The sequence below is a fragment of the Thermobia domestica genome, chromosome 13 (assembly GCF_964235325.1).
Source record: "Thermobia domestica chromosome 13, izTheDome1.hap1.1, whole genome shotgun sequence".
NCBI lineage: Eukaryota > Metazoa > Arthropoda > Insecta > Zygentoma > Lepismatidae > Thermobia > Thermobia domestica.
The window spans coordinates 194,792,542-194,808,131 of NC_137466.1; the positions used below are offsets into that span (position 1 = coordinate 194,792,542).

The 15,590-nt window shown below is 35.0% G+C and overlaps 1 protein-coding gene across 1 annotated transcript in view; it reads right to left on the reverse strand.

Annotated features, from left to right (window-relative positions):
- Nucleotides 1-293: 293 nt before the first annotated feature.
- LOC145667459 (aquaporin AQPAe.a-like) overlaps nt 294-15,590 on the reverse strand; it is a 30,609-nt gene continuing 15,312 nt past the window's right edge. Inside the window, exons 3-6 of the mRNA XM_081734934.1 lie at nt 14,255-14,398; nt 7,342-7,560; nt 3,345-3,425; nt 294-680 (exon numbers count right to left, since the gene is read on the reverse strand). Of these exons, the coding sequence (XP_081591060.1) occupies nt 453-680; nt 3,345-3,425; nt 7,342-7,560; nt 14,255-14,398 (672 nt within the window). The 3' untranslated portion in view covers nt 294-452. The remainder of the gene's footprint in view (nt 681-3,344; nt 3,426-7,341; nt 7,561-14,254; nt 14,399-15,590) is intronic.

Genomic DNA, 15,590 nt, shown 5'->3' on the forward strand with positions numbered 1-15,590 from the left:
GAACGGAACGTTGAACTCAAACTTAACTGTCATAAATAACAGTTACATCATAAACAATACTGAACTCATCATTGATGTTTTCAAATAAATAGTCGCGTACCAGGAAACATTTTCTTTTAGCGATTCGGTTAACCTGGAAACTCCGCTAATTCGGATTCGGTACTGTAGCATATATATATATATATATATATATATATATATATATATATATATATATATATATATATATATATATATATATGTGTGTGTGTGTGTGTGTGTGTGTGTGTGTGTGTTTTACATAGTTGTGTATACGTAAGTCCTTGTAAACCTTACATGACCTTAATGGTGTAAAGGACATAAAATTCTAAATAAACAAATCCATTGTCTTTATTAAAGAATTCGAACTAGGCGTCAACATCACTGTTCACTCCGCCTTTGTAATATTTCCTCCATAATTTGTCCATTTGCAATTATTGTATACTATGCACGTCTGAAATTACGTATCCATTAGTGTGATTATCACTGATATGATTGCCAGATCTGTCATTTAGGGATAGTTTATTGAGATTATTATCAGTCAATGTTTGATTCACCTCCAACTCCTTGCTTAAGTCTGCTTTCCTTGGTTTTGGATCGAAAAGTAATCGGTAGAAAATTGGCATTAAAATACCCGCTGCGCACGGAGCTACCCAATAAATCTGCAAAGAGAATAAATATTTGAGCATTTCTATTCGTATTCTACTCAATACATGGAGCATTCAGAGCAGCAGAAAACCAAGTCCAATTGCCAGAAATGTGAAAGATAGAGGCATAAAGTTTGTACGCTATGCTTAATATTACTTGGAGAACTTAATACTGTTGTTATATTTGCACAATCTGGACATGAAATTTTTATGCTCTGAAAGAAACTGAGATAGCGATTTTAAATACAAACCACTTTTAAAATGACCAATAATGGACTTGATTTCCTCGTGCATTAAAAGCAACATATTTATGTTTAAATATAATTAGAAATCGAGGAAATGTATTGTAATATGAAGCAACAGCAATCATGGCAATTTATGAAATATGAATATTGTTGGAAATATGTGAAACTATGAGAAGTGTCCGGCTTTGAAATCAAATTATAATGCTTATGCACAATATCCTGAAAAACAAAGAACTTAGTGAAGTTGCTATTATCAATAAAAAAATAAATAAATAAATAAATAAAGAACTTAGTAGAACAAATAAGGATAAGTGACGCCTTCGACGTTGTTCCAGTCACTTCTAGGGATGCGCACCAGACAAGATTTGTGTCGTCTCGAAAATGTGCTGTAAAAGTAATATCTCGACTCGAAAAATGTATATTATTCTATTGGAAGAGCCGTGTCTCGACTCGAATTTTGTCAGGAAAATCCTGTCTCGACTCGTCTTGTGCGCATCCATAGTCATTTCCATGCTAATTGATACACCTTCCTGGCTAAACATGGGCTTAAATTTAATCATGATTGTCACAAATCAGCTTAACGACCCAGAAAATTGTGGATTCGACATTAATATTAGTTGTTTTCGATTTTTTATAACCACACTTTCCTATCCCCCGTGCAGATGTTAAGGGTGTTTTACCTTCACAGTATTTTCTTTACATTGTAAGTCATATGTATAGGTCAATTTGTTTTTGAAAATGAGTTTACGTACCAAATTTTAGCTTTCTATCATTAGGATGTCGTGAAATACTTATAATTTATGCCTCAATTTTTGGCTGGCTTACATTTTAAACTATCTTTTTCCCTTTGAACCCATCTCCATCCTCTTAGGATACGCATCATAAAATTTTAAAAAGTTTACGGTCTATCCTAGACTACGGTCTCTTCGCTGCAGTCGCCTTGAAGTATGCCAAACCAACAACGTGTATTTATATATTGGACAAACACATATACACAAACAAACAAACATTGCTTTATACATATAATTATAAGACTAGCTTTCGGCTACCTATGGGTTTTCGTCCCTAGACTCCTCCATTTGCTTGACCTATAGCCTCGCACTGAGTTATTTTCTGCTTCCATTTCTACCTTTCGTTAAAGCATAGTTTAATTTTTTCCCTGCGATCAATAGTAAGGAAGTTATGGAGGTTAAAATCTTAAAGCGGTCGCCATTTTGAAACAAGATGGCTTATCAAAAAATGGTTGAAAGAAAAGGTGTAGAAATCTTTACGAGGATAAGAAACATTTTTCTTATAGCATCAATATTAAGAAAGTTACGATCTGTTATATTTTCAAACGGTCGCTATTTTGAATCGAAATGACAGATCTGGCTTACAAATGAAACCAAGTATTCACCAAGCAAATCCACATGCCATTTCTTGGTAGATCAAAATTTTGAACACGTCAACAAGGTTCGTTCTACATATATTTCCTAACATCCCACCCTAAAAACTCACAAAATTTCAAGGTTGTGCAGCTGCTGGAAGTACCTAAACATTTAATCCTATTGCAACACATGTGGTCAAATTAAAAAGAAACATAGAACCCTCTACTCGTAAAACAGAACAGCTTTCCTTTCTTTCTTTCTTTATTTTTACGATTTTCTTGTTTGTTACACTCAAAAAGCTACGAGCGTTTCGAGTTTTAAGTTTCTGTTTCAATTTGAAGTAGTTAAACTTCTAAGTTTTTCATTGAAAATGACTCTGTTTAAATAATATTAGATTTAGGTCTCTAGAAATTAAAAAAAAAATGTTCACTTTCGCGAAGTTTTTCTGAGGGTTAGTCTAGGGAAGTAACAAACATGCCAGCTTTCATCATTGTAGTTATATCGACAGTGCCGAATGATTGTGGGGTGTAGAAGATGTCCTATTTAAATAACGTGGGGAAGCGTTTACAGTTTCCCATAAACTCACACTACAGTTGATTTTTTAAATATTTTTTTTTTATGATTTGCGTAAATAATACTATCACAATTCTACAACCATACTGAATTTCAAGTTTTTATACTAATTCCTATTACCTAAAACATGAGCTTTTTCGTTAAACAATAAACATCCATTTAAATAACATGGATACGTTTTGTCACAATGCTACCTCCTCTTGAAAATGAAAAAAAAAAAAAAAATCTCTTAATAAGCATGCTAAATTTCAACGTCAACTGGAAGTATCCGTTTATAACTTATATTATTGATGTAGAAATGAAAATCTATTTCCGTTGTGGTTATATAATCCATAATGTATTACTGGCCACCAAAAGTTTGAATGGATACTTTCATATAATTACTACCTTAATTCTTGTCTGAAGCTTTCAAACGCTGTACCATGCATATTAAGCTGAATACGTCTCCTTAGGCCTAGGTAATATTTTTAAAAAAATAATCAAGCCAATCTTACCCAATGCATTTTCCAATTTCCTGTCCATATAGAAGGAGCAAGTGTTCTTGCAGGATTCATACTTGCACCGGTATAGGGTCCCTAAAGAAAATAAGAAAGAAATAAAGAAAAAAAAAAAAAAACAGTAGTACATACCATTTCACAAGGTTAACATCTTGCTTCACTCATAAGATGCTTGTGCTTCATTACAGACACAATTTAAATTATATAACGTTGTACGTTATATAATAGCCATGAGTTCGTTACGTTAAAATTATGGAAATATTTCAAAAATAATTCATATTAACTGTTCAAAAGATAACACAAGAAATCGAATTTATTTGAACTACTGTATTTCAGGTGGATTTTCTGCATTTAACTTATTATTTTTATAATTAATCTTCTTAAATGAACCTGCGTGCATCCACTATGGCTTCCTCTCATTATACAAAGAACTATCCAGAGAGAACAAGTTTCTACATGTTTGGCCACCAAAAAAGGAAATTATACCATATGATACAGACCATAGGAAATTATATAAGATACTAAGCCTGCCATATGTCCCGTAAAAAACGGGACAGTCCCGATTTTGGGCCCGAGTGCCCCGCGTTCCCGTAAATGTAGTCGGGACAGGCAAATGTCCCGTATTTTAATCCGGTCCCATTTCTTCTATCAATATCAGCTTACTCAAAAAGTGAAAAATCAAAAATTCTGATATTGGCTGGGAATTTTGTAATTAGTGAATGAACAATAAGCTATAACATTTAACAGTTTCGAGCAAGTTATCACACCACTCTCTCCGATTTGATAGCGAGCAAGCCAATAGACTTACAACGCAGAGTTGCAGCTGTCCCTTAGGAATCAAGGAGATCTACAGTCTTTGATAAAGTGCACGAGCTGGACTGTCATTGATAATACATTAAAAGTGAAGTGTTCCAATTTTGAATCAACAAGAATGTCCAAACTGAAGTGCACGTATTCTTCCAAATTGAAACATAAGTGCCCGTATCTGAAAGCAATGAAGTTGACTGCAAAATTTGCAATCTTACTTTTTCATTGCACTTGGTGGAAACTCGGACACTCCAACATCAAGAAAACAAGTAAATGTAAAATGGCTTCGAGTGCATCTACAAGCACAGTGAAGACAAGTGACCTTTTCTCCAGCAAGACATTAGGTAAGTTAAAAATAATTATGAATAATCTTTTTGAGAGGCTAGGGTATAGAATTGTGGTTTGTTCTGGGGCTTTGAAATATGTTAATCCAGCCCTGACAATTAAACACAACGTAAGGAGAAAAATCAGCTAAGTTTTTGACCAGATTAAACTGACAAACATAATTTTTAGCAAATACAGCCATGTAATTAAGTATTGCTAAATACACGAAGAATATCGAAGTTAGATTGTATGACTCATATAAATAAAATGAAATTATTTGCATATTGTTTTCCGCTATAAGGCGTCACCCTGAATTTTTAAGGCGATTCTTTTGTAGTTGGATATGTTTGGGGAGGACAGAAGATGGGAAGGTCTCCCGTATTCTCATGGAGAAAATATAACAGGCTTTAAAGATACGAACCATTATCCTTAATAACATGTACATATTTCAACAAGTTATCGTTACAATTGATATTAAAGGTTCTTTGATTATTTTTTAAAAAGAGAGAAATCTCATGACGAGAACCACATATGTTTGAACCGAGTAATTTGCCATACCAGGGTATTACTATCTCCTGATATAAGTTAAATTAATTTGTCTGCTATCTGTATTTAAAACAATAATGTATTAAGCTACTCACTTTTCACACAATTCAAGAACTGACACAAGTATTTTCATATTTGAGATTTGACGCCGTTCCTAATTTTAGATTTCAGAACTAAAAATATTCTATATTAGCAGCGTTAAATATTTCTTATGATTATTTGTCTATTTCAAAGTCATCGTATTACGACTGTCGTTCAAGAAAGAAACAAAAGAATTAGTGTTTATTAATGCCCTTTAAAGATTGTTATGTGAAATGCATTATGATTTTTTTTATATAATAGCAGCTAGGTGGAAGTAAATGCACCTAGTGAACTCTTTCTACATAGAACGCCTGTAAATGAAATAAATTGAAATGCTTATTCTTAATTTTACTTCTTTTCAACCAGCTGTGAGTTTGAAGCTTTTAAGAGGCCTCATCACTTCGAAATTAAAATACCGCTAATTTTACAGTAATTATGTGATATCTTCAAATAGATAAAAGATAATCGAAAAGTGAAACAAGACCTCCCTAGACAATATTATTTTGCATGAGATACCTTTATCATGACTCATTTATCTGCTTTCGATTTCCAGTCATTTAGAAAATTGGCATTTATTTTCGCGTTTCTAAATAACTACAAACGAAAAGCTACTAGGTGACTCGTGACGACGGTACCTCATGCAAAATAACATCGTCTAGGGACGTCTTGATCCACTTTTCGATTATCTTTTATCTATTTGAAGATATAACATAATTACTGTAAAATTAGCGGTATTTTAATTTCACAGTGATAGGGACTCTTAAAGCTATTTTTTTCTACTTACCTAGTGACGTCTAGAAAGATAAGATTCGGATTCATAACTTCCTTTATTACGAAATCTATGAATGAGAAAGGATTAAAAAAAAAAAAGAAAAGAAAAGAATTCATATGCTAAACGGGATAAAGGGGATTCAAAACGAATACCACACCAATTTATGAAGTTAGAGAGACGAATCTCGGCACACAGACATCATTTAAATAAAAGCGGATTCATGTATCAAAGTTTTTGTAAATTTCTGTTTTATGACGAAAGGTGCATTTTCTTATACTTTTCCCCTCCGCATTGAAAATAATTGTCTATTGTTTGTGGTCACATCACGGAAAAACGGCTGAAAACTTTTAAATGAATTTTAGAACATACTTAATACCAGTTAAGTTTCAATATTTACTTTGAGTTGAGTTGATTTTAACGTCCCTTTCAGCAGGAAGGTTATATGAGACGGGACCTTTTGATTAACGTGGAATTCGAACCACACGAACTCCCGTCAGGAATCGAACCCTGCTTGCGTACGCTAAACGCTTACCACGAAGGAGCTCTCATATTTACGTTGAATAAATGGATTATCCTAAAGAAAATAGGAGGTTCAAAACTAATGTAGAAAATACTCTCTCTCGAATCCCACTTTGTGAACAAGAAACGTGACATTTTAATACATTTGATCACCAATACTGTAGGTATTACAATATATATCTTTTTCCCTATTAGGGAGGAGACGAAACAGAATTTTCGTTACGAAATTCGAGACAAGACAAAGCTCATTCAATAGAAACAGATATAGTTTTCGAGACAAGACGTAACTTTCGCGGCACCTTTTCGAGAGGAAACAGCTTCAAATCTTATCTCGTGCGCAAACCTAGCCCTGTTTAACTCCTTAGGAACCGAATTAAGGTAAATGATGAAAAACGTATTCCATTTTTTTAATACACGTTCGGCATAAAGGGAAATTTCTATACTATAGAAATTGCTCCCATTTTCTTTCTTAGGAGCAGAAATTTCGCGGGAAACGCTGAAGTGCGTGTCCCTACTCTTTCTTAAAAGTATATATACTGAATTTCAGATTTACAACTTAATCCTCACATTCGACCTTTCTCATTAAATAAAGGAAACTGAAGTATTTTTGAAATGTCTCCATTTTCGTTCTTAGCAATGAAATTTCCAAAAATGTTCAAATACGTGTTTTGTTATTTGTAATGTAGAGTTTACATACCGAGTTTCATCTTTTTATCTTCAGGAATTAGTGACTTCTTGGGAAGAAAATTCAACCTCCTTTATTGTTGCCTTTAGATACATACAGTATTTCGAAATATTTTCCTTATTCCCTGTTTTCCTAACAAGAGGAATATTCTGTCCAAATTTCACCTTTCTGCTTGTAGTAACATGGCCTGGACAACGATGAGCCACTCATTTTTACTCTTATAGATGTGTACAAAATATAAATTTGCTCTAAAAACTTACCGCTGCTATACTGATTACGGTGACAAGAAATCCAAACTTGATTGGCACAGAATCCTGTTTGTCAGCATTTCTATCGTCCCACAGACTGCAAATAACTAGCATCAGTATCGCTGTGATAAAGAACTCGATAAGAAATGCCTGTGCTACTGTCAACTCTTCGTGTGGAACTGTTGTGCAGAAACCATTTGTCGTGTTTAATTTGCTGAATGGTGTCGTCGCCTAAGAAAAAAGCAAACAAAGAAAGAAACTATCAGAGGCGTAACAAGTCTGACACCTTTGAAATTTCTAAACCAATTTTTGATTCTATGCTCAATGATCACCACTGGCTTCTCTAACTGTAGTATCTATTCGCATAGGCGCCGACTACGTGGGTGCTCCGGGGCTCCAGCGTCCACACAAATAATCTTGTGGGTGCGCCGCACCTACAAGATTTTCAGTTTGATAGAAACAATATAAAACAAATATTTCTCACTTGTCATTATCAAAAAAATAATAAGCAATTAAAACGTTGGGATGGATGTTAAAATTTCTAACCTCTGAAACAACTTTTTTGTTTCAAATGTGTCTATGAAAAGGCAACCAAGCAACATCTTGCCCTCTTCTTTGCCTGTCTCTGGCCTAGTCAAAGGCAGTACCCTCTATAATAATAATAATAATAATAATAATAATAATAATAATAATAATAATAATAATAATAATAATAATAATAATAATAATAATAATAATAATAATAAATGAAACTATATTCTGAATATAATCGAGCACAGCCTTTTATGACAGTATTCATGAAGGATTTTAACGCAAAGGAAATCAATCAAAAAAATATCGACACTCCCCTGAAAATATATAACACGTCCCACCACTGACATGCACCCACATAAATTTTGGAAAGTTGGCGCAGTTGTCTATTCGTATGTACTAACGTCGAGAGAGGAATTCTAAAAAATGTATTAACGTTGAGAGAGGATTCGATTATCATTATACAGAGTTATATCTTATAATATGCTTCTACTATGATCTGCGTAACTATTACTGACTAAGGCCGGCTGCATATTAACCGGAGGCAAGACACCCAAGGCAAGGCAAAGGGAGGAAGAAGAGGGGTGGAGAGTAAGGGTTTTGTTGTATTTCCTTACAGGACTAATTCTTGGTTCAGTTGTTTTGTCGTTTGACCAAGGTGGACTGACCTAACAGTTATCAAACTCTAGATACTTCCTTTTCAAAACTAACATATTTCTAAATAAATGGAAAAAAGGCTTATTTACTAACTCTTTTTTTCATTTACAATTGGCCCAACAGTAGGAAACAGTAGGCCAGCGAACTACCAACGCTGGCACTATGTTGTAATTTCTGCTTTGCCGATCATTTGCCCACAAAACTTAATTGACAATGTAGATTCCTACGGAACGAATAACATTAATATTGGAAGTGTGTCGTCGAATCCACTTGACAAATGGTGACAAATTTTTGGTTGATCAACATTCAGTGTAAATTACCTTGGTTCAACGTATTCTTCAATTTTACGTTTAGAATGCTCTACCAGGGCCTATGTAGGGCCAACTGCTTATGTAGGGCCTACAGTGCAGGGCCAGCCCTACGTCATTTTTCATCCCTCTTCTCTGGAAAGAACACATCTTAAATGGCACGATTTTAAGAACGTTATCCCATCAGAAATTTAGTAGTGTTAATAGAAATATTGAATTCATTGTATAATAATAAAAAAAAAACTATTAATATGAGTTGAATCGTTCATGAGAACACACAAAATTACAGTAAGACTATTCATGGCTTTGGATTAACAACATTTATATATATGTCTGTATTTTCATTAATTTCGATCGTGTCTGAAGAATATGTTAGATATCCGAAACAGTACAAATTATAATTTAAAATAAAGTAAAGTTGTAAGCTTTGGTCAGTGTCTCTTTTGTTAAAAAAATTACAGTATGTAATGTTTGTCAGCAATTGAGTTTGGACTACAAATATTTATTTTAAATATACATTTTACAAATATTTTAATTTGTATATTTTATGCCAGATTTTTTGGTGTCCTCTCAAAAACGTACTGTCCCGTGCAACTGCATGTGATGCACATACGGTAAAGCAGACTCTCCTCCAAAGTGTGCTTCTAGAGCAAATTTCTTTTAAAAATTTCAGTTTATCAGCATAAGTAATTTAACATTATCTTTCTTTATTAACCAAACGCGACGCTGACAAAAAAATAAATAAATAAACGTAATAAGACATATGATTTCGATAATGAATGGAACTAGTTATCTGTTTGCATGCGGATGCTTTAGGATTTTAACTGACGTAAATGTTAGCCAACTGTCAATTCTTTGAATAGCTTCATATTTTTGCAACAAGAAATACTACTAGTACTAAAGTAATAATAATAATAATAATAATAATAATAATAATAATAATAATAATAATAATAATAATAATAATAATAATAATAATAATAAGAAGAAGAAGAAGAAGAAGAAGAAGAAGAAGAAGAATGGGTTATTCGGATCTTGTTTGTTTCTCGACCGGAATCTTTATCAGTAGCCTGAATTTATCCTTTACATAGTTGATACATTACCCGACAGATGGCAGGCAACAACATTAAGGATTCTGTCTAGTTACTCTAACTGTCAAGAGATGGCACATCTCGTATTCTCAATTAACGAAATCTATAGGGAAGTATTCATTCAGTGTGGAACTTTTTGTCAAATTTGTTTTGCAAATATGTCGAACTCCTTGTTTATCCATTTTATCTTACAAAAAAGTAAACAATAATTTTTGTTATACTGCTGTGAACCGGTTTTGGGCAGAAATACAGGAGCATTTTCTATGGTATCTTAATACAACATGTATAGTTTCATTGTGAACGAAAAAAAAAAAGGGAAAACTAAAAACATTTAATGGAGATCAACTGAAGCAGAATAAGTCCTTTGTCGCATTGTTAGAACATTCAGAATTTTTTAGACTCAAAAACGAACAAAGGAAAAACTACAATAAGTCGTTTTAAAATTACATCTTCTAAAATGTTTCTAGTCAACACACTTAAAAAAAAAAAAGTCAAATTACGTAAAAGAATGAGTTAAACCTTCTTAAAGTTTCATATTTCTAGTGTAGCGGGAATAAATTGGACTACTTCTTTACACTGTGGTTTGGAACTTTGAAGCAAATGTTTTGCAAACAATATTTACTGTAATATAATATATTTTCTAGCAGCTTTTCTTACAAAAAAAGAAGAAAGAAAGAAAAAGAAAAAAAGAAAAAGAAAAGAAAAACTTCTCATCTGTTCGTATCACAAAAAAAAATAGAAATATGTGTGTTTGTATGAGGTATTCCGATGAAAATAGAAAATACAAACAAAACTTTGTCAGCTATTACAAATTTATTGTATTAAAAATGTAGAAGCTGCACACAGATTTTTTTTCTGGGGGGGGGGGGGCAAGCATGCATATTTGGGCTCCCAAGAATAAGTTGTTTTAGGCTCTCCCTCAAAATTCGGAAATAGTCCCCTTTTTTCATGTTTCTCTTACTCTTTGTGGGCCGCCAAAACCTGTGCGCCCTCCTACACGGTCCTGGGCCCGTTCTATACATGACAAATTAATTAAGGGGACAATATTGACAAATCTCAAAGCCATACGAATAAATATTATTTGTAAGGCCCCTAATAGTAGGCATTTTTTTTCTGAAATGGACCAATGGCCCATTTTTGTTTTATTTACCTTTTGTGTACTGTTTTGTTTATGTAATGTAGTGAACCTGTTTGATGCTTCATTTATAATTTCATGTTCGTATCGTACGTGAAGCAAGAAAATTTTGTCTTAAGGTGGGCCCTCCTCGAACGGCGGGGAGCTTTCCTGGGGAGGGTGTAGCAGTTGCCCCTCCTACTCACCACAAGTTATGGCCCTGGCTGCACATGAAAGTGCCACTGCAAATCGTCTCTATGGGCTCCTATATATGCTTTAACAAATAATAGTAATATCCCACTTGCAAATGTAATAGGCTTCACATCTGATGGGTGCAACACAATGATGGGAAAACATAATTCTGTTGAAGGTAGGCTACGTAAGCACTTTCCTGGCAGTTGTGTAATATATATATTAGGGATGAGTTTGAAAAGGCTATATCCGAGATTAGGAATGGAAAGGCAACCGGAATAGATAACATACCAACCGAATTCATTAAAAATATAGGAGACAAGGGAAAGAAAGAACTGTTCCGACTATGCAATGAAATATATGAAACAGGAGAATGGGCAAAAGACTTTCTGAAAACGATCATGATACCGATGGCTAAGAAATCGAACCCAAAGAGATGTGAAGATTATAGAACTATTAGTCGCATATCTCATGCAGCTAAAATTCTGCTCCGAACACTGAACAGAAGGTTATATGAAAGAACAAATAAAGAAGCTGAGGAAGAGCAGCTCGGGTTCAGAAGAGGCAAGGGCACAAGAGATGCTATTGGATTATTAAGGACGATCGGTGAAAGATTTATAGAAAAAGGGAAAGAGCTGTATGTTATATTTATTGATCTAGAAAAGGCTTTTGACCGCGTGAATTGGGAATTGTTGTTGGGAGTTCTAACGAAGACAGGGTTGGAATGGAAAGATAGAAGACTCATAAGAAACTTATACATGAATCAACAAGTAAGTGTTAGGATAGGGGAAGAACTGACGGAAGAGAGTGCAATTGAAAGGGAAGTTCGACAAGGATGCTGCCTCTCGCCAACACTATTTAATGTCTACCTATAAGAGAGAGTGAAAAAGAGCCTATATGATGATGACGGCATTTCGGTAGGAGGTAGAATGATTAGATGCATAAGATTTGCAGACGATATGGCGCTTCTTGCAGAATCTGAAAAGAAAATCAATAAAATGTTAGAAAAAATGACAAAGGGCTTCGAAGAATATGGGATGAAAATAAATGTTAGAAAGACAAAAGCCATGGTGATTGGAACAAAGCGGTCTGTGTCAAATATAAAAGTAGGAGGGGAGAAAATAGAACAAGTGAATAGTTTTCGATATCTGGGTAGTATTCTTAGTAATAACATGAAGTGCGAACGTGAAATAAAAGCAAGGATAGGAATGGCGAAAGAAGCCTTTAGGAGGAAGAAAAGTCTGTTTTGTGGGACCTTGAATAAAGAGTCGAGAAAAAGACTCATAAAATGCAGTGTGTTGTGCTGTACTCTATGGGGCGGAAACGTGGACATTACGTAAATGTGATGAAAATAGACTGGAAGCCTTCGAAATGTTGGTGTGGAGAAGAATGGAAAGAATTAGTTGGGTCGAGCGGAAAACGAATGAGAGAGTGTTAGAAATGGTGTGTGAGAAAAGAACACTTTTAGATATTATTAGGAAGAGGAAGAGAAACTGGTTGTGACATTGCCTAAGAAGAGATTGTATCATGAGGGCGGGAAAGAGAGGGAGGGGGCGAAGGGGACTACAATTAATGGATGATATAAAAACAGAAAGATCATACGCGAAGAGGAAGAAGTCTATCTATCTATCTATCTATCTATATATACCTATATATATATATATATATATAGATAGATAGATAGATAGATAATTCATTGCATCTGTGTGCAAGCGAGGCTTGTAAACAATTGCCAAGAATCTGCGAAGACATAGCAAGGGACACTCATACGTTCTTCAAACGTAAAAGAACTGCGCAGATTGATGAGTTCAAAACGCTGCGAAACTGGACTTCGAAACTGAGTTGAGTTGAGTTGATTTTGAGTTTAACATCCCGTTCAGCACGCGAGGCTATATGAGACGTGGACCTACTGATTAACGTGGAATCCGAACGAATCACATGAGCTCCCACCGGGAATCGAACCCAGGTCTCCCACACCAGACTTCGAAACGGTAGATTACTAAGTAGGTTTATTATATTTTATTGTTATTATTAGTAGTATTATACTTGCTTCTACAGTTAACATGTGCATAACGAATATACGATAAATTTTTGTAATATACGATAATTTTTAATACGATAAAAAAAATAATTTTGTTCTCCGAGGTTGGTAACCATGGTTTGTGAGTTCCTAAACTCCAATAATTATTCCAGTGCTTATAAGTATTAGGATAGTGGTTCATTTTCAGTTTAAAACATAACCTAACAAATAATAATAATAATAATAATAATAATAATAATAATAATAATAATAATAATAATAATAATAATAATAATAATAATAATAATAATATAATGAGTATGACTTTATTTTTAAAGCTAGTTATATAGGTATCGGTACTAAGTACCCACTAATTATCTAGTGTAAGAGGGGACAAGACCTACATATTACTGGATTTTTTCCTTCTATAACATAAGCTTATGAATGTTATACCTAACCTATAGAGGTACTGTGGTTCAAACTTAACGTTATTATTATTTTGTGAATTTTACTTTTTAATCAACGCTACCAAAATTAAAATTATTATGATTGGGTACCCTACTTTAAAATTATTGGTTTTAAGATGTGTTGTTCAGTGGTGAATCTAGCCCGGGACCGGGGATCTAGGCCCACAGATTTCAGAGTGACGAAAATAATTTAAGCTATTATATATATTTTTGAAATTTTATAGTAAGCTCATCACTACCTTTCATAGTCTGGATTCTGGCAGCTCCCCCCCCCCTCGATTTTTACCTTCAATATCCGTCACTGGCGTTATTTCTATGGAAAGAGGGGTTGGCTAATAATGCTATTGTAAGAGGCTAGGAACTTCTACTCTCAATATTGCGGCACTTTAGGAACTACGAGTCACTTTGAAAGATGTTGCTTTAACATAGAAAGATTTTGAACTTCCATATACTAAATCAAATGTCACTAAACAAATATTAGCAATTAACGCTTTACACATACTTTTTGTGTGTCGAGTATAAAAGCGGTTAATTGTAAATCTTACACGTAACAGTCCGTATCCTAGGATGGCTCCAACAATCTGTGACACAACGTATACAAAAGCTGTAGGTAAGGACATGAAGCCAAGAGTCACTGCACAGCAGGTCACAGCTGGGTTTATGTGTGCGTTGCTCAGATGTCCAATCCCCTGGAAGATTAAAAAAAAAAAAAAAAGATATGGTACGTGAAATACGTAAAACAAAAAGTATAATCTCAGTTACGTTATTTAGAAGGTAGTAAATTCGAATGAGAGTCATATTAAGTTTATAGGACATACAGGGTTTGTCCGGGAAGTAATAGGACTGATTTTATTCCGCCATGGCTGTACTTCGGAGCGTGCGCGCACCGACTGGATCCGGTAGAGGGCGTTCCTAACTAACGAACTAGCGGCTGGTCAGTTGTCTTCGACCACACGGAGAGTCAGGACAGGCTTTCTCGCGCAACGTGTTTCTGTGAGTGGTGCAAGCCGAAAATGCAGCGTTCGTTAGAGCAGAGGTACGCGATTAAATTCTGTGTTAAACTCGGTAAATCTGCGACAGAGACATTTGATATGATCAAGCAGGCTTACCCAGATGATGCTTTAGCAAGAAGTGGTGTGTTTCGGTGGCACAAGGCCTTTTCGGAGGGCCGGGAAGAGGTCGCCGATGAAGACCGTGCTAGAAGACCTTCGACTTCGACAAACACCGACAATGTGACTCGTGTGCGCGAAGTTTTGAACTCAGACCGTCGACTAAGTATTCATTTAATTGCCCAGATGTTAAATTTACCAAAAACTGTGGTTCATGAAATTGTGACGAAGCATTTGAACATGCGCAAGGTGTGCGCGAAGATTGTTCCAAAAGTGCTCACTGACGACCAGAAATTGCGGCGAGTGGAATTGTTCCAAGAAAATTTGAACATGTGTGAAAGTGACCCCCAATTTTGGAATAACGTAATCACAGGTGACGAATCATGGATCTTTGAGTATGATCCCGAGACAAAGAGGCAATCTTCCGAGTGGCACACGCCGGCGTCTCCTCGCCCCAAAAAGGGAAGAATGAGCAAATCCAAAGTGAAAACGATGCTCATTGTCTTTTTTGACATCAAAGGCATCGTCCACCATGAATTTGTTCCTCCTGGACAAATCGTCAACGCCAAGTTTTACGTGGAAGTGGTCAAGAGACTCAAACGAAGGGTCAATCGAGTCCGACCAAACATCGGAGCCGACTGGAAGCTGCACCACGACAACGCCCCGGCTCACACCGCCTTTCTTGGGAACAGCTACCTGACCAAGGCCGGCATCTCAACGCTTCCGCAGCCGCCCTACAGCCCAGATGTGGCCCCCGGACTTCTTTTTGTTT